Raw genomic sequence first — 19,600 nt, 5'->3', positions numbered from 1 at the left:
TGGCTTTAAATAATCGTACGAATGTTTCGAAATTGTTGGTATTGTCCCTTTCGAACCACAAATTTGCGTCACTCAGAGCGCCCTCTGCAGGGAAAACCCGAGTGGGAATTCTTCTTCCGGCGAAGACGCGTGTTTGGTGTTCGCCGGTGTTTTGAATTGAGCAAGAAGCAATATGTGAATATTTCGCAATGATTTCAGGACATATTTGGACAACTGTTTCCTATTTCTAGCAGGAACATTTCAGACACAAGGATCTGGTGGATGTAGCGGTTCTCTTGTCCTCGTATCGTTGTGTTGTTTTGATTACGCCGGCAAAATGGCGGAATTGGGGAACATGTTTGGAAGTGACGCAGAGAGCGGTGTGTATACTCTATTATCTAACTCAGTGGAGAGTACTTATTTGTATTTTGTGCATCAGATATCCAAGTTATCCACGTTTTTTCAAAGTGATCCATATATATGTTATACACTTGGAGATGAATGTGTTCACAGCATCATGTCAGCCGATTCATGGGGGACCATGAAATCACTGGCTTGTCTGGTCCAGATTTCATTGTTCACACCATCAAATAGCAAAGAAAATTTAATTTTCTTAGAGTGGCATTAAGGACAAACTTTCCATGGGTACACTTACAGAATACTGGATACATACCAACCATATTGTTAATGTCACGTCTATCTAACTCTAACGCTATCCCTAAACCTTACCCGAACCCTAAACCCTATCCTAACCCTAAACCTAAACCTTACCCTAACCCTAGGAGTTACAAAGGTATCCGGTATTCTGTAATCTTACCTTTTCCATGTATCATGGACCCTCTATTATTGCAGTAGTTAATGTTGTCGCCATTGGGATTACGAACGGCTACTGACTATTTCAGTGTAGCATAAATAATTTTCAAGAAGTGAGTTTAGGCTGATCTTCGTAAAATTTTACAGGCAAATTTAAACTCACCTCTGCTCTGCGCGCATAATTTCATTTAAATTTTCCAACCACTATTTAACTAATGATATCACATTTAGCAACTTACGTATGATTCCACAATGCACAATCCCATAGGCCGTCATGTCAAAGGAATTCAGGGCATTGTACACATGTTGATTAAATTATTGCCATTCAGTAAACAAGCAACGGAAAATTGAACCAAAATTATGTGATTGTAGGTAAGATCATTTGTCACAAATGTGCAAAATTTGACTTGGATCTTACAAAAATTAAATTCAGGAAAATTATTTATTCTGCACTAAATTAACATGTAAGTCTATGAAAATTTTGTCAAGTGTCCGAATACTTTTTGCACCAGTCTGTAGTTGTTCCCGTTCAACTGATTGTGAGTGGTATTCGTATGCATCGCAAAATATCCATTACTGTGTTTTCTCATTACTTACATAATGCAATCAAATGTATCTAATACAACAGCATGACAGTTCCGATCAAGAATACGACACAATGGGAATGGAATCGTCCTAGGGTATGTTTCTGTATTCTCATTATGGCCAGGGTACATATCAGTATACAGAAACATACCTGGGGTACATATCTGTGGTACAAGTGCTGACGACACCTTCAGTGCTACTGACATTTAGTATTTTATATGTATTATTTCAGTTGACTGATGTTTAATCTTCGTTTCTGTCACAAATAATGTGACACATATTCGCAACTCCTTTAATACCATCGCTGCAATTCCGATTGTCTTGTTTGACCCAGAAATTGAAGCAACTCTCTATTATCGAGGTATTGCTATTTTCTTACTCTATGGCACCCTTTACAAGCAGATGACACTGTGAAACGTTACTAAGACAAGTAACTAATCTAAATAGTTTGATCAATAAAAAATATTTAGGAATTTCATTCACATTAGTAATATCATCATGTTTTTAACCTAAGCATCTGAAACTTCTATTCATTTGGATACAAAGTAACAATACAATGCCATCCGGTAATTCCGCACACCTAAGCACATCGATCGCAACATGGCAACTAACGTCTTTTATTTTTTGAGGTTTACATTACTACACATGCTGATATGCATCATATTGACCTAGAAATATAAGTTTTATTGACGACTATAAGATTCTAACGTTGCATTATGTCATACCATTGACCTTACCAGCGTTCTGATGACATCGCTTGCTGTCCGGTAATTCTGCACAGCAGCTGATGCCCATAACATCCAGCTGGAGATCCGAAGTATGGAAGCGTATTAGAGCCAGATTATTTTCAAAAATCACTTCATCAGTGTAAGGAAGAGTGTTTCATATTAAATCCAATTATGAATAATGATGAAAAAGGTTTAAAAGGCTGAAGAAAACAAATTTTCATAAACCTGTCAATTACTGAACTTTAGTGATTTAAAAGCCAATTCCTTGTAGAAATGTCCCGATTTCAAGCGTAAATGTGGTAGGAGACGATGTTAACTTCAATACGGAAGTATGCTATTGCAGCTGCACAGAATTACCAGACGCGAGGAATTACCGGACTCCCTTGTTACGTTACAAAATATTGTTTTTCCGCCTTAAAACGTACCATGCAAGATGCTGCGTGTGTAGAGTGAAGTTGCATAATATGTCACTTCCTGTTATATTTTTAGCACGGAAAATATGCAAATGACCTTATAGTTGTCGCAGGATTACTCTTGACGAAGTAAGTTTTAATTCATGCTAGATGTAATGGCGGTAGGGGTCATACTAGTTTCAAAATGTTCTTGAACTTTCTGAAAAGATTAATGCTTTAATATTTCTACGATTAGACATGACTTTCCAATGAAATAAATGTCTTTTTCAAGAGCAATGAATATATTTTACGTAATTTGCATATCTAAACAGTCGATGTGGGACGTGGTGTTTCTGCTTCCCGATGTTTTCGCGTGGGGCGATAATAGAGAGTCAAAGTATATATACTGCCCCGAAACCCTTGCTTGTCATTAGAGGCAACTGAGGTCAGTCTGTGTGGCTCGCTAAACCATGTCATCTTACGTCATGGGTCAATGCTCGTGATGTTAATCACTGTGGTGGTGTGTGGTCCTGTGTGTAGAGGTCAGTCTGTGTGGCTCGTTAAACCATGTCATCTTATGTCATGGGTCAATGCTCGTGATGTTAATCACTGTGGTGGTGTGTGTAGAGGTCAGTCTGTGTGGCTCGCTAAACCATGTCATCTTACGTCATGGGTCAATGCTCGTGATGTTAATCACTGTGCTGGTGTGTGTAGAGGTCAGTCTGTGTGGCTCGCTAAACCATGTCATCTTACGTCATGGGTCAATGCTCGTGATGTTAATCACTGTGCTGGTGTGTGTAGAGGTCAGTCTGTGTGGCTCGCTAAACCATGTCATCTTACGTCATGGGTCAATGCTCGTGATGTTAATCACTGTGGTGGTGTGTGGTCCTGTGTGTAGAGGTCAGTCTGTGTGGCTCGTTAAACCATGTCATCTTACGTCATGGGTCAATGCTCGTGATGTTAATCACTGTGGTGGTGTGTGGTCCTGTGTGTAGAGGTCAGGTCACGCGTCAGGGGAACTTTGGTTGCGGAGAGTCTTTGGATGGGTGACCGTGTTTGGTATCTGGACTACTGAGAGTTTCTAGTCCTGCCCCACAATGAAGCACATGTCATACATGTGGTTTCACCTTACACAAGTGCGTTTGGACAAAATTGCCTCTGTTCACTCAGCAGCACATGGGTACATGGTGGTATAAGTCATGTGACTATAACCGTCTAGCGCCTAACACTAGCAACAGGCAGCGTGGGTTATCTAGGGTAATAATGTGCTGTGCAGTGATTGTTAATTCCTATGAGCATACCTGGTGTGGACTTTAACAGTATATAAATGGACACATTATTATTATTATCTTTCTTGTTTTGATCCGATGTGATTATTTACAGACTGCAATCTTATAGTTAAACAAAAAACTAAAAGAAACAAAGAGATCTTAACTAATCTTTTGGATAATTTATTCTAATTGTGTACTCAGTCTGTCCTAAAGAAAGTTACCCCCAAATATTTACATTCCACATTATTCGTTCAGCATTTATTTATTTATTTATTTATTTCCATCACCCGAAATCAGATATTACTGGCAGGGCAATGCCAGCCCCATTAGAACTGGCAATGACTGTGAAGCGTCTTGCATATTGGCAACATTGGACGTTCTGTTTCTTGTCAGTTATTCCTGTTATCATGTTTAAAGCCGAAATCATGCTGAAAAATTCACGTGTTTACTCACTCATTGATATATTCGTCTGCTTTGCACAAACATCAAAAATATATTTTGTATCCCGAGAGAAGCACAATAATGCTCACTGTTCAACGTTCTTAACTAGAAGTATATAGTTCTTTATTAAAACATAGTTATTGTTATTGCCTTGTAATTGGGACACTGTTGACTTACCATTCCCTTGGGTGGATGAATTTATGCCTATGGCTATGAATGTATCAATGAAGTCATTAAAACTGTACAGCTTGTCAAGCCTAATTTCACCTCAGTGGCAGATTGGTTTGTTGTTTTGTATCATCTTGTTTCACACTGTTACCTTTAGTCCAGTGTAATATTTGTCAGGCATCTGCGATCAAATGCTCTAAAGTTTGAAAGTCTGCAGAATTGTTCCACTGAGTTAATTGCCTTTTCACAATTATACAAATGATGAACAGATGAGAGACTGTGGGAATCTAAAGAAAGTAAGATAAGTGCTTGATATAACAAAGTGACCGTCTTTCTTTCAGACCGAGGATCACAACATTCGGGGTCAGGAGGCAGTGAACACTCAGGATCCCCCCCAGGGAGTCCAGCTGGTAGCCATGGCAGCAGGTCTGATAGTGGATCTGGGAGCGGGTCTCCAGGCAGTAGCCCAGCAGGTCAGTCCACTCAGTAGTGTCTGTAGGCAGTAGCCCACTCAGTAGTGTCTGTAGGCAGTAGCCCAGCAGGTCAGTCCACTCAGTAGTGTCTGTAGGCAGTAGCCCAGCAGGTCAGTCCACTCAGTAGTGTCTGTAGGCAGTAGCCCAGCAGGTCAGTCCACTCAGTAGTGTCTGTAGACAGTAGCCCAGCAGGTCAGTCCACTCAGTAGTGTCTGTAGACAGTAGCCCAGCAGGTCAGTCCACTCCGTAGTGCCTGTGGTAGCCCAGCAGGTCAGTCCACTCAGCAGTGTCTGTGGTAGCCCAGCAGGTCAGTCCACTCAGTAGTGTCTGTAGGCAGTAGCCCAGCAGGTCAGTCCACTCAGTAGTGCCTGTAGACAGTAGCCCAGCAGGTCAGTCCACTCAGTAGTGCCTGTAGGCAGTAGCCCAGCAGGTCAGTCCACTCAGTAGTGTCTGTAGGCAGTAGCCCAGCAGGTCAGTCCACTCAGTAGTGTCTGTAGACAATAGACCAGCAGGTCAGTCCACTCAGTAGTGCCTGTAGGCAGTAGCCCAGCAGGTCAGTCCACTCAGTAGTGTCTGTAGGCGGTAGCCCAGCAGGTCAGTCAACTCAGTAGTGTCTGTAGGCAGTAGCCCAGCAGGTCAGTCCACTCAGTAGTGCCTGTAGGCAGTAGCCCAGCAGGTCAGTCCACTCAGTAGTGTCTGTAGGCAGTAGCCCAGCAGGTCAGTCCACTCAGTAGTGTCTGTAGGCAGTAGCCCAGCAGGTCAGTCCACTCAGTAGTGTCTGTAGACAGTAGCCCAGCAGGTCAGTCCACTCAGTAGTGTCTGTAGACAGTAGCCCAGCAGGTCAGTCCACTCAGTAGTGTCTGTAGGCAGTAGCCCAGCAGGTCAGTCCACTCAGTAGTGTCTGTAGGCACTAGCCCAGCAGGTCAGTCCACTCAGTAGTGTCTGTAGGCACTAGCCCAGCAGGTCAGTCCACTCAGTAGTGTCTGTAGGCACTAGCTCAGCAGGTCAGTCCACTCAGTAGTGTCTGTAGACAGTAGCCCAGCAGGTCAGTCCACTCCGTAGTGCCTGTAGGCGGTAGCCCAGCAGGTCAGTCCACTCAGTAGTGTCTGTAGGCAGTAGCCCAGCAGGTCAGTCCACTCAGTAGTGTCTGTAGGCGGTAGCCCAGCAGGTCAGTCCACTCAGTAGTGTCTGTAGACAGTAGCCCAGCAGGTCAGTCTACTCAGTAGTGTCTGTAGACAGTAGCCCAGCAGGTCAGTCCACTCCGTAGTGCCTGTAGGCAGTAACCCAGCAGGTCAGTCCACTCAGTAGTGTCTGTAGGCAGTAGCCCAGCAGGTCAGTCCACTCAGTAGTGTCTGTAGACAGTAGCCCAGCAGGTCAGTAGTGAAGGGTCTATGTGTGTCTGCAGGTAGTGAAGGGTCTATGTGTGTCTGCAGGTAGTGAAGGGTCTCGTGTGTCTGCAGGTAGTGAAGGGTCTATGTGTGTCTGCAGGTAGTCAAGGTTCTATGTGTGTCTGCAGGTAGTAGAGACAACAGTCCAGCTGGAAGCAGGTCTGGGCGGAGTGGATCTGGGAGTCCACCAGGGAGTCCGGCAGGGAGTGGAGGAGATGGGAGCGCCCCAGGGAGTCCAGCTGGCAGCGGTGGCAGTGATTCAGGAAGTGCGCCTGGCAGCCCAGATGGCAGCGCGGTCAGTTACCAGGGCAGTGCCCCAGGGAGTCCAGCAGGTTCGTGAGCAAGAGCAGCAGCTACACCGTCGGTCAGGTGGACTTGTGGAACAAACAGCCCACCTGCCTCAAGCTAGACTAACACCTAGTCTCTGAAATGACCAGATGTTACAGACGATACAGTTCCCAAGCTACATTCATTAAATAGAATTAGAAGGAGCCTAGAGACTTTCATCAGGCATCAATCAAATCTATACAGCAATAATTGCCTGGAATTTCCCAACACAAGTAAAAATGTACACAGTGGTTCTGTACCTGCTTCTATGTATTGCTTCTGTTCCAGGTAGTGGTCCGGGCTCACCTGATGGTAGTGCTGGTAGTCCTGCAGGAAGTGGCCCTGGGTCTCCTGCAGGAAGTGGCCCTGGGTCTCCTTCAGGGAGCGGACCTGGGTCTCCTGCAGGGAGCGGACCTGGGTCTCCTGCAGGGAGCGGACCTGGGTCTCCTGCAGGGAGCGGACCGGGATCTCCTGCAGGAAGTGGCCCTGGGTCTCCTGCAGGGAGCGGACCTGGGTCTCCTGCAGGGAGCGGACCGGGGTCTCCTGAAGGGAGCGGACATGGATCTCCTGTGGGAAGTTATGGAACCCCAGTAGGATCAGATCATGAAGATAGAAGTGCACCTGGATCTCCAGTTGGCAGTGGCCAGGGAAGTGGATCGGGCAGTCACAGATCAGGCAGCCCGACAGGCAGTCACAGATCGGGCAGCCCTGCAGGAAGTCACAGATCAGGCAGCCCTGCAGGAAGTCACAGATCAGGCAGCCCGACAGGCAGTCACAGATCAGGCAGTCCGACAGGCAGTCACAGATCGGGCAGCCCGACAGGCAGTCACAGATCAGGCAGCCCTGCAGGAAGTCACAGATCAGGTAGCCCGACAGGCAGTCACAGATCAGGCAGCCCGACAGGCAGTCACAGATCGGGGAGCCCTGCAGGAAGTCACAGATCAGGCAGCCCAGCAGGTAGTCACAGATCAGGTAGCCCCGCAGGGACTCACAGATCGGGCAGCCCTGCAGGCAGTCACAGATCCGGCAGTCCAACAGGTAGTCACAGATCAGGCAGCCCGGCAGGCAGTCACAGATCGGGCAGCCCTGCAGGCAGTCACAGATCGGGCAGCCCTGCAGGGAGTCACAGATCAGGCAGCCCCGCAGGGACTCACAAATCTGGCAGTCCAGCAGGTAGTCACAGATCCGGCAGCCCAACAGGTAGTCACAGATCCGGCAGCCCAACAGGTAGTCACAGATCAGGGAGCCCCGCAGGAAGCCACAGACCGGGCAGCCCTGCAGGAAGCCACAGATCCGGCAGCCCTGCAGGCAGTCACAGATCGGGCAGCCCAGCAGGTAGTCACAGATCGGGCAGCCCAGCAGGAAGTCACAGATTGGGCAGCCCTGCAGGCAGTCACCGAAGCAGGTCTGGCAGTCCAGTTGGCAGTCGCAAATCGAGATCACCAACTGGAAGCAACAGGGAGAGTCATAGTCCTCAAGGTATGTATGGTATTTCCTCAATGCACTGGTCTATATGCCTGTAATATTCTTTGAGTGTCTAACATTTACTTACTGTACGTTATGCATTATATCTCCCAACCCATGTCTGTATTTGATACAATACAAGACAAACAAATCTTCAATGTTGTACAGATGGTGAGCAGGCAGAAAGAAAGAAGGTGAGGGCCATTTTGAGTGATGATGAAGAGGACATGGACACTGGGGAAGGAGCTGTACAGGGTGAGATACAGAGCAGGGGAGGTGCTGTACAGGGTGAGATACAGAGCAGGGGAGGTGCTGTACAGGGTGAGATACAGAGCAGGGGAGGGATGTACAGGGTGAGATACAGAGCAGGGGAGGTGCTGTACAGGGTGAGATACAGAGCAGGGGAGGGGCTGTACAGGGTGAGATACAGGGGAGGGGATGTACAGGGTGAGATACAGAGCAGGGGAGGGATGTACAGGGTGAGATACAGAGCAGGGGAGGGATGTACAGGGTGAGATACAGAGCAGGGGAGGTGCTGATGTACAGGGTGAGATACAGAGCAGGGGAGGTGCTGTACAGGGTGAGATACAGAGCAGGGGAGGGATGTACAGGGTGAGATACAGGGGGGAGGGATGTACAGGGTGAGATACAGAGCAGGGGAGGGATGTACAGGGGTGAGATACAGAGCAGGGGAGGGATGTACAGGGTGAGATACAGGCAGGGGAGGGATGTACAGGGTGAGATACAGAGCAGGGGAGGTGCTGTACAGGGTGAGATACAGAGCAGGGAGGTGCTGTACAGGGTGAGATACAGAGCAGGGGGAGGGATGTGTACAGGGTGAGATACAGAGCAGGGGAGGGATGTACAGGGGTGAGATACAGGGGAGGGATGTACAGGGTGAGATCTGAGCAGGGTGAGATGTACAGGGGTGAGATACAGGGGAGGGATGTACAGGGTGAGATACAGAGCATGGGGAGGTGCTGTACAGGGTGAGATACAGAGCAGGGAAGGGATGTACAGGGTGAGATACAGAGCAGGGGAGGTGCTGTACAGGGTGAGATACAGAGCAGGGGATGGGGTGTACAGGGTGAGATACAGAGCAGAGGAGGTGCTGTACAGGGTGAGATACAGAGCAGGGGAGGGGATGTACAGGGTGAGATACAGAGCAGGTAGGTGCTGTACAGAGTGAGATACAGAGCAGGGGAGGGGATGTACAGGGTGAGATACAGAGCAGGGAGGTGCTGTACAGGGTGAGATACAGAGCAGGGGAGGTGATGTACAGGGTGAGATACAGAACAGGGGAGGGGATGTACAGGGTGAGATACAGAGCAGGGAAGGGGATGTACAGGGTGAGATACAGAGCAGGGGAGGTGATGTACAGGGTGAGATACAGAGCAGAGGAGGTGATGTACAGGGTGAGATACAGAGCAGGGAAGGGGATGTACAGGGTTTGATACAGATGCCATTATTATATTGTTAGTGAAGTCATACAAATGTTACTTGGTATTCCCAGCAATGCAAGCCATGTATGACCATTCTCCTTACAGCAACTATGGATGACCTGTTCGGTGACGCAGATGACATCAGCTCTGATGAGGAGGAGAAGAGACAGGCAGAGGACAGGGATGATGTTCCTCCCAGTGTAAGTTAGGCCCCTTTATTTTATTTCAGGATGAGAGTTATGTCCCTTTATTGAATGTCAGCTATGTCAGGATGACACATTCTTTTTTCACAGATGCCAGTCATGTGTATGATCTATGTTCACAGATGCCAATCATGTGTATGATCTTTGTTGACAGATGCCAGTCATGTGTATGATCTTTGTTGACAGATACCAGTCATGTGTATGATCTTTGTTCTCAGATGCCAGTAATTGAGGATGATGACGAAGAAGAGAAAGAAGAAGAACCTCCGGAGACCAGGATCGAGGTGGAAATACCCAAGATAACCACCAATCTGGGCAAGGCTCTGCACTATGTAAAGTTGCCCAACTTCCTCAGTGTGGAGACTAGGTACTGACACCAGGTGTTTCATGGAGGCTATATTACCAGCGGCCTGTGAAGATCCAGGCTAGAATTGATCTTTAGTAACCCATGCTTGTCATAAGAGGCGTCTAACGGGATCGGGTGGTAAGGCTCGCTGATTCACACGTCATCGGTTCCCAATTGTGTAGATAGATGCTCATGCTGTTGATCACTGGATAGTCTACATAAAACGAAACTCACTCACTCACAATATTACCAGCTAAGGCACCAGGTTTTAGAGGGAAGATATATAACCAGCAACACTAAAGCACCAGGTGTTAGAGGGGTACTATATTACCAGCAACACTAAGGCACCAGGTGTTAGAGGGGTGCTATATTACCAGCAACACTAAGGCACCAGGTGTTAGATATTACCAGCAACACTAAGGGGTGTTAGAGGGGTGCTATATTACCAGCAACACTAAAGCACCAGGTGTTAGAGGGGTGCTATATTACCAGCAACACTAAGGCACCAGGTGTTAGAGGGGTGCTATATTACCAGCAACACTAAGGCACCAGGTGTGTGAGGGGTGCTATATTACCAGCAACACTAAGGCACCAGGTGTTAGAGGGGTGCTATATTACCAGCAACACTAAAGCACCAGGTGTTAGAGGGGTGCTATATTACCAGCAACACTAAGGCACCAGGTGTGTGAGGGGTGCTATATTACCAGCAACACTAAGGCACCAGGTGTTAGAGGGGTGCTATATTACCAGCAACACTAATGCACCAGGTGTGTGAGGGGTGCTATATTAACAGCAACACTAAGGCACCTGGTGTGTGAGGGGTGATATATTACCAGCAACACTAAGGCGCCAGGTGTTAGAGGGGTGCTATATTACCAGCAACACTGAGGCACCAGGTGTGTGAGGGGTGATATATTAACAGCAACACTAAGGCACCAGGTGTTAGAGGGGTGCTATATTACCAGCAACACTAAGGCACCAGGTGTGTGAGGGGTGATATATTAACAGCAACACTGAGGCACCAGGTGTTAGAGGGGTGCTATATTACCAGCAACACTAAGGCACCAGGTGTGTGAGGGGTGATATATTAACAGCAACACTAAGGCACCAGGTGTTAGAGGGGTGCTATATTACCAGCAACACTAAGGCACCAGGTGTGTGAGGGGTGATATATTAACAGCAACACTGAGGCACCAGGTGTTAGAGGGGTGCTATATTACCAGCAACACTAAGGCACCAGGTGTTAGAGGGGTGCTATATTACCAGCAACACTAATGCACCAGGTGTGTGAGGGGTGATATATTAACAGCAACACTAAGGCACCTGGTGTTAGAGGGGCTCTATATTATAGCAACACTAAGGCACCAGGTGTGTGAGGGGTGCTATATTACCAGCAACACTAATGCACCAGGTGTGTGAGGGGTGCTATATTACCAGCAACACTAAGGCGCCAGGTGTTAGAGGGGTGCTATATTACCAGCAACACTAATGCACCAGGTGTGTGAGGGGTGATATATTAACAGCAACACTAAGGCACCTGGTGTTAGAGGGGTTCTATATTATAGCAACACTAATGCACCAGGGGCTACTGTTAGAGGGGTGCTGTATTATCAGCAACAGGTGTAGGTTGTAGTTACACTGTGAGGAGTTTCAGTGGTCAACAGGTGTAGAACACTGGGTTGCTCAGTCAGGGGGCAAGTAGGTTGTAGTTACACTGTGAGGAGTTTCAATGGGCAACAGGTGTAGAACACTGTGTTGCTCGGTCAGGGGGCAAGTAGGTGGAAGTTACACTGTGAGGAGTTTCAATGGTCAACAGGTGTAGAACACTGGGTTGCTCAGTCAGGGGGCAAGTAGGTTGTAGTTACACTGTGAGGAGTTTCAATGGTCAACAGGTGTAGAACACTGTGTTGCTCGGTCAGGGGGCAAGTAGGTGGAAGTTAAACACACTGTGCTGAGTTATTCTGTTTCCCTGTCGTGTTGCAGACCCTTCGACCCCGTGACCTATGAAGATGAGATAGATGAGGATGAGGTACTTGATGAGGAAGGTCGCACAAGGATGAAGCTAAAAGTTAGTTTATTTTTTATGTTTTCTGTTGCTATAGTGAGAATGATCTTGCAATTTACTCAGTAAAGGACTTGGTTCTACCTAACATGTTGGAGGTGTTGTTGAAGATGGTTCATCGTGGTCACTGCGTGTTGTACAGGTGGAGAACACGATGAGATGGCGGACGTTGAAGGACGAGGAAGGGAATGATCGCAAGGATGATTTTGACAACACAGTCCGAGAGAGCAATGCCCGCATAGTGAAGTGGTCAGACGGCAGGTGGGTTGCCTCCCTTTTGTAGGTGGGAAAGTTGAGTCAGTGATTGCTATGTGAGCATGAATCCAATCGTTTGATATGTCTGTTTGTTGTGTGGTCTCTATGTCTGTTTGTTGTGTGGTCTCTATGTCTGTTTGTTGTGTGGTCTCTATGTCTGTTTGTTGTGTGGTCTCTATGTCTGTTTGTTGTGTGGTCTCTATGTCTGTTTGTTGTGTGGTCTCTATGTCTGTTTGTTGTGTGGTCTCTATGTCTGTTTGTTGTGTGGTCTCTATGTCTGTTTGTTGTGTGGTCTCTATGTCTGTTTGATGTGTGGTGTCTATGTCTGTTTGATGTGTGGTGTCTCTATGTGTGGTCTCTATGTCTGTTTGTTGTGTGGTCTCTATGTCTGTTTGTTGTGTGGTCTCTATGTCTGTTTGTTGTGTGGTCTCTATGTCTGTTTGATGTGTGGTGTCTATGTCTGTTTGATGTGTGGTCTCTATGTCTGTTTGTTGTGTGGTCTCTATGTCTGATGTGTGGTCTCTATGTCTGTTTGATGTGTGGTCTCTATGTCTGTTTGATGTGTGGTCTCTATGTCTGTTTGTTGTGTGGTCTCTATGTCTGCACGTGTCATTGCGTCTTGAGGCTGAAGTGTTTGTTGTGTGGTCTCTATGTCTGTTTGCACATGTCATTGCGTCTTGAGGCTGAAGTGTTTGTTGTGTGGTCTCTATGTCTGTTTGCACATGTCATTGCGTCTTGAGGCTGAAGTGTTTGTTGTGTGGTCTCTATGTCTGTTTCAGCATGTCATTGCGTCTTGAGGCTGAAGTGTTTCACATTTGGTTCTATGTCTGTTTCAGCATGTCACTGCAGCTCAGGGATGAAGTGTTTGATGTGTGGTCTCTATGTCTGTTTCAGCATGTCGCTGCAGCTCAGGGATGAAGTGTCTAATATGTGGTCTCTGTGTCTGTTTCAGCATGTCACTGCAGCTCAGGGATGAAGTGTTTGATGTGTGTTCTCTATGTCTGTTTCAGCATGTCGCTGCAGCTCAGGGATGAAGTGTCTAATGTGTGGTCTCTATGTCTGTTTCAGCATGTCGCTGCAGCTCGGGGATGAAGTGTTTGATGTGTGGTCTCTATGTCTGTTTCAGCATGTCGCTGCAGCTCAGGGATGAAGCGTTTGTTGTGTGTTCTCTATGTCTGTTTCAGCATGTCGCTGCAGCTCGGGGATGAAGTGTTTGTTGTGTGGTCTCTATGTCTGTTTCAGCATGTCGCTGCAGCTCAGGGATGAAGTGTTTGTTGTGTGGTCTCTATGTCAGTTTCAGCATGTCGCTGCAGCTCGGGGATGAAGTGTGTGATGTGTGGTCTCTATGTCTGTTTCAGCATGTCGCTGCAGCTCGGGGATGAAGTGTTTGTTGTGTGGTCTCTATGTCTGTTTCAGCATGTCGCTGCAGCTCATTTGGATGAAGTGTTTGTTGTGTGGAAGTCTCTATGTCTGTTTCAGCATGTCGCTGCAGCTCAGGGATGAAGTGTTTGTTGTGTGGTCTCTATGTCTGTTTCAGCATGTCGCTGCAGCTCGGGGGATGAAGTGTGTGATGTGTGGTCTCTATGTCTGTTTCAGCATGTCGCTGCAGCTCGGGGGATGAAGTGTTTGTTGTGTGGTCTCTATGTCTGTTTCAGCATGTCGCTGCAGCTCCTATGGGATGAAGTGTTTGTTGTGTGGTCTCTATGTCTGTTTCAGCATGTCGCTGCAGCTCAGGGATGAAGTGTTTGTTGTGTGGTCTCTATGTCTGTTTCAGCATGTCGCTGCAGCTCGGGGATGAAGTGTTTGTTGTGTGGTCTCTATGTCTGTTTCAGCATGTTGCACCTCAGGGATGAAGTGTTTGTTGTGTGGTCTCTATGTCTGTTTCAGCATGTCGCTGCAGCTCGGGGATGAAGTGTGTGATGTGTGGTCTCTATGTCTGTTTCAGCATGTCGCTGCAGCTCAGGGATGAAGTGTTTGTTGTGTGGTCTCTGTGTCTGTTTCAGCATGTCGCTGCACCTCGGGGATGAAGTGTTTGACGTGTGGTCTCTATGTCTGTTTCAGCATGTCGCTGCACCTCGGGGATGAAGTGTTTGACGTGTGGTCTCTGTGTCTGTTTCAGCATGTCGCTGCACCTCGGGGATGAAGTGTTTGACGTGTACTCAATGCCCATCAGCTCAGACTTCAACCATTTGTTTGTGAGACAGGGTACTGGTCTCCAAGGACAATCAGTCTTCAAAACTAAACTGTCATTCAGGTGAGAGATTCTGGTAACACACATAGGCAATAATATAAATTAAATATTAGAATTGGCCTTCTGCAACCCATGCTTGTCGTAAGAGGCGACTAACTGACACAGTTAGTTTCCCCGTCCCTGACGCAGTTGGTTTGCCTGTCTCTGACACAGTTAGTTTCCCCGTCTCTGATGCAGTTAGTTTCCTCGTCTCTGACGCAGTTGGTTTGCCCGTCTCTTGACACAGTTAGTTTCCCCGTCTCTGATGCAGTTAGTTTCCCCGTCTCTGACGCAGTTGGTTTGCCCGTCTCTTGACACAGATTCCCCGTCTCTGATGCAGTTAGTTTCCTCGTCTCTGACGCAGTTGGTTTGCCCGTCTCTTGACACAGATTCCCCGTCTCTGATGCAGTTAGTTTCCTCGTCTCTGACGCAGTTGGTTTGCCCGTCTCTTGACACAGATTCCCCGTCTCTGATGCAGTTAGTTTCCTCGTCTCTGACGCAGTTAGTTTCCCCATCTCTGACGCAGTTAGTTTCCCTGTTGCTGACATAGTTAGTTCCCGTCTCTGATGCAGTTGGTTTGCCCGTCTCCTGACACAGTTAGTTTCCCCGTCTCTGATGCAGTTAGTTTCCTCGTCTCTGACGCAGTTAGTTTCCCCATCTCTGACGCAGTTAGTTTCCCTGTTGCTGACATAGTTAGTTCCCTGTCTCTGACGCAGTTGGTTTGCCCGTCTCTTGACACAGTTAGTTTCCCCGTCTTTGATGCAGTTAGTTTCCCGTCTCTGATGCTGTTAGTTTCCCCATCTCTGACATAGTTAGTTTCCCTGTTGCTGACATAGTTAGTTTCCCGTCTCTGATGCTGTTAGTTTCCCCATCTCTGACATAGTTTGTTTCCCTGTTGCTGACATAGTTAGTTTCCCCGTTGCTGAGCTACTGTTCTCTGTACAGGCCCCACTCAACCGAGTCGTTTACTCACCGAAAGATGACCATGTCCCTCGCTGATCGCTCCACTAAAGCCCAGAAGGTCAAGGTCTTACCGATAGCAGGTCATGACCCTGATGCACACAGGTCAGAGATGATCAAGGTACGTTCTTCTCTTGTATTCTGGAGCATGACGTGGACAATGGACTTTTGTCTGAACCAGTTTTATGCAGGGCCAACTTCATCTGTTGATTCCCTGGGCTCTGTTGATTGTCTGAACTGGCTTAACCCATTCAACACCGCAGGCCGAATAATCGGCCACAACGCTATGAGTCCCCAGACACCGGAGGCCGATTAATCGGCCAGGCAGTAGTCACGTCAAAATGAGACATAATTTTAGGAACCTACCTGACTTTTGATTCATATATCAAATCTATCACATTTCACAATGTCTGAAAACACTTATTAAATTTCAATTTATCATATATTATCAGCAGAATTAAAATTATAACTATTTTTCGCAATATTATTGAAAACAATGATTCTCGGACACATGCTTCGGCAGCGGGTCCACAATAACATTGTCAAAGAGCAAAGTAACGATGTTTCGAGGAAATTATTAAATAAATTGAATAAACTAATGAATAAAATCAACAACAGCATTCATAAAAGTTGTCAAACGTACATATAAAATTACTATTTCCATCTTTTTGTGCGATCATGTAATGCAAGTCAAGTCACTGACAAGTGACATCTCGGCTCTCGCCTATAATTTACGTATTGGTAGCGATTTCTTGCTTAATATGTTCAGAATAGCATTATTTTACCCAAAACTTTTGTCCAAATCTAAAAGATTTCGTTTACGAGGACGGTATCCATTGCCGTAATATGATTGGCTGCCTTAGGTCACGTGTCTGATTTTGACCAATCACAACCCTTATAGCAGACTGTGGCGAAAAAGCGTCATTAGAAACCAATCTCTATCCAATAAAATCGCTTCTTACAACTGTGAAAATACTCTTGGCAAGGGTACAGTGATATTGTTGATGTTCAGAGCTTTCGAACGATGCCCGACATCAAACGATTTGCCACGCATGTTATTCATCTGAAGCTTCAAAACGGAGGTATTTTCAGTTGTTATGTCATTTTACCGGCGGAAAGCCGCAGATATCGGGAAATAGGCTGACCATACATATTGTTTAAGAAATCTTTTATAATAATTTTCTGATTACGTAAAAATGAAAATATAAAAGAAAAAAGGCACGGGCAATTTATGACATGTCACAAATGGAAAAAATCGCCATAGTTTTTGCTCCTTTCGTGGTTTATCTGGACGTTACAAATGTAAGCTTGCATTTTCATTCAAATATAAATTTATTTAAGTTTTAGTTGTATTATTTGAATAACATTATAAAAATAAACTTCATATTTATCAACAGTAGGATTAGATCTTTTAAATGGTGTATGGGATGTAGTAGCAATAACGTTTTACAAGCTTATAATTTCCTTCACAAACATAGGCTTCATCTATGACCTCAGAGTCTCTGGGAACTCGGTGTCATGGCAGTAAATGCCTCTGGTTGACTGGTGTTGAAAGAGTTAATGATGAACCAGCAAAACATACTGTTTTAACGTAATAAAATAATAATGTGGTAATGAATTTCAGCATGTGATTACAAGAAACATTAAAGTTAAAGTGTCTGGTATTTTAGCACTTCTCTATATGCTATGTGCTATCTCCTACAGAAAGAGGAGGAACGACTGCGAGCATCTATACGTAGAGAGAGTCAACAACGCAGGATACGAGAACGGAGTCACGCACGGGGCCTGACGTCATCGTATCTGGAGGGAGGGGACGACGATGATGAGGACGAAGACGGAGAGATGATCTCACTGTCAGCCATCAAGAAGCAGTACAAGCAGGGTGTCAGAAGAGGTACGTGTTGCTATGGTTACGGAGAGAGTTGCCGTGGCTATCGAGTGACCATGTAGAAAACTGTAATCTGTTTAGCTTCACTCAGATAAGATTATCATCCGTGTATGATAGTGACTCCGAAAGAAAAACGTGCTCAGAATAGTCAGAATTGTACAATTGTCATGGATACAAGTTTTTTATATGTATGTATATGTAACACTGGAACAATCCTGGAGAGGGTGTGTTGTCATGGTTACTGGACAGTTATTCATGTTCTTCAGATCGGCAGAACATCTACTCGTCAGACAGCGATGATGCCTATGACTCTGATCACCGGAGTGGGAAGAAAGGCAAGGCCAGGATCGTGGAGAGCGATGAGGTGAGCAATGGATCTACATTTGATGATATAACTCTGGGGTAGCTTAGTGGTTGAAGTGTCTGCTCGTCATACTGAACACCCGGGTTCGATTCCCCACATGGGTACAATGATATTGTGATATTGCTGGAATGTTGCTAAAAGCGGCGTTAAACCATACTCAGTCACGTTATTATTATGAACTATGAGTGAGTGAAGGCAAAAGAACATTAGTAATATTTTCCTTTGATCAGGTGAAACAGTTCCTGACATCACAACAGTAGACTATCAATGGAACAAACACGCAAAGTCTCGATGAATTTGAAAACTTCCGTTATTATATTATTATGACTGTAATTTCCCCCCTGAACTGTCCCAGCACAGTGGTAAGGAGTCCTAGATTGAGTGCACGTGAGTGAGATTTACTTTTACGCAATATTCCAGCGAGGAACACCAAAAATGGGCTTCACACGTTGTACCTGTGTAGGGAATCAAACCGGCATCTTCACCATGGCGAGTGAACGCTTTAACCACTAGGCTACCCCACCATGCCCTAGATTAAGTGACACTGTGGTCTAGTTGTGTGGCACCAGCTGGCTTGATGGGACTTCTGGATTATTGAAGTCCGTTCTTGTGTGGGGCATTTGCCTTCCGGAATCTGTGTGCTAATCAAGGCTGGTAGGTCTGTTGGCGTATTGCTATAACAATCTGCATGTGGTTGTATTGTCTGGGTGCTGTTGCAGGAGGACTCTGGATCCGACACTGGTCCGAAGAAGAAGAAGGCTCGAATCGTAGACAGTGACGATGAAGAGGACGGGGGTCGGGGATCTGAGTCTGAGGGGGGTGAGGATGAAGGAAGAGGGGGGATGATGTTGATGTGGACAGTGACTGAGGAAGGGTTTGGGACAGGAAAGGGGTGTTGATTTTTTTTTTCCTTTGGGGGTTGGGATGTAGGAAGGGGGATAAGGGGTATAGAAAAGGGAGTGAGATAGAGTTTTCGGGATGAAGGGAGGGATGTTGATTGGGGGTTTGTTGATTCAGAGATCATGATAAATATTCAATTGAAGAGAAAGATCATTTGCCATATGTATTGTACATTTTGTCTAAAATAAAATTTTGCAAGTATGACTAACCGTGTTTGTGTTAGATGAGTGAGTCACTTCAGGTTTCACATTCGTCCACCCGCTAGAGACAGGCTAGATTTCTGATGGAGGGTCTAAATTTACACCCACCCAGCCAAATAGCCTGGTAACATTTTAGATAACATGTTTCATACATCTGAGTAATTTTCATTGGATTGTCTGGTCTGGTTAAATCCATTTTGGGCTGGTAATATTTTGAAGTTATCAATCCTGATGTCTGGCTGTGTTTTTGGCTTATTTAATACACTGCATTTGGCATAGTCTTCAACACCTTTACAACAAGTGTCCAACATGAAGAATGAATGAGACCTTATTTTCACGTATACAGCGGAGAATGTCCTACATTTTTACTGAGATCTGTATCACAACGTTCTGAGCTAATACATTTATTCAAATTTTACTTGGAAGTTCTCAGGAGTAACACAGTATGTTGTTAACTACTTAACCCATGGTGCTGAAGTGCCAGGAAACGTCCATTGTTTGCACTGCACGCTATAGTGCCACGCTTGAGAGTCTGTGATGAATAACTGTCAAGTCGACAGGCTCTAACTGCAATTGAACATACAAAATCAAGTCGCAGTCTGCCATTTCAGGTCAACTTGACAAGCTCTTGTTCTACGTTTACCATGCTGACACGTTTACCATGTTGGCATTTGAATGAATCACACTGATATGGGAGGTGAAGTAATGAAGACGGATTTGA

The 19,600-nt window shown here is 45.9% G+C and overlaps 1 protein-coding gene across 2 annotated transcripts; it reads left to right on the top strand.

Moving 5' to 3' along the window:
- The first annotated feature begins 85 nt into the window (after positions 1 to 85).
- LOC124290107 (RNA polymerase-associated protein LEO1-like) lies at positions 86 to 18,883 on the top strand. Of its 2 annotated transcripts, none has more exons than XM_046726796.1 (14): positions 86 to 359; positions 4,719 to 4,850; positions 6,367 to 6,570; positions 6,854 to 8,044; positions 8,198 to 8,284; positions 9,577 to 9,671; positions 9,893 to 10,041; positions 12,004 to 12,088; positions 12,225 to 12,343; positions 14,457 to 14,591; positions 15,513 to 15,648; positions 17,232 to 17,421; positions 17,682 to 17,779; positions 18,499 to 18,883. In XM_046726796.1, the coding sequence occupies exons 1-14, from the start codon at positions 317 to 319 to the stop codon at positions 18,676 to 18,678; spliced, it is 2,844 nt and encodes a 947-aa protein (XP_046582752.1). In that variant the 5' UTR covers positions 86 to 316; the 3' UTR covers positions 18,679 to 18,883. The 2 variants fall into 2 exon arrangements, with proteins under 2 accessions (XP_046582752.1, XP_046582751.1); XM_046726795.1 differs by having other exon boundaries at positions 8,198 to 8,317.
- Positions 18,884 to 19,600: the final 717 nt, after the last annotated feature.

This window comes from Haliotis rubra, unplaced genomic scaffold (genome assembly GCF_003918875.1).
Source record: "Haliotis rubra isolate DU_JTF1 unplaced genomic scaffold, ASM391887v1 Scf457, whole genome shotgun sequence".
Classification (NCBI taxonomy): domain Eukaryota; kingdom Metazoa; phylum Mollusca; class Gastropoda; order Lepetellida; family Haliotidae; genus Haliotis; species Haliotis rubra.
Note: the sequence above shows the minus strand (reverse complement) of the source record. Positions and strands in the feature narration are given on the sequence as shown.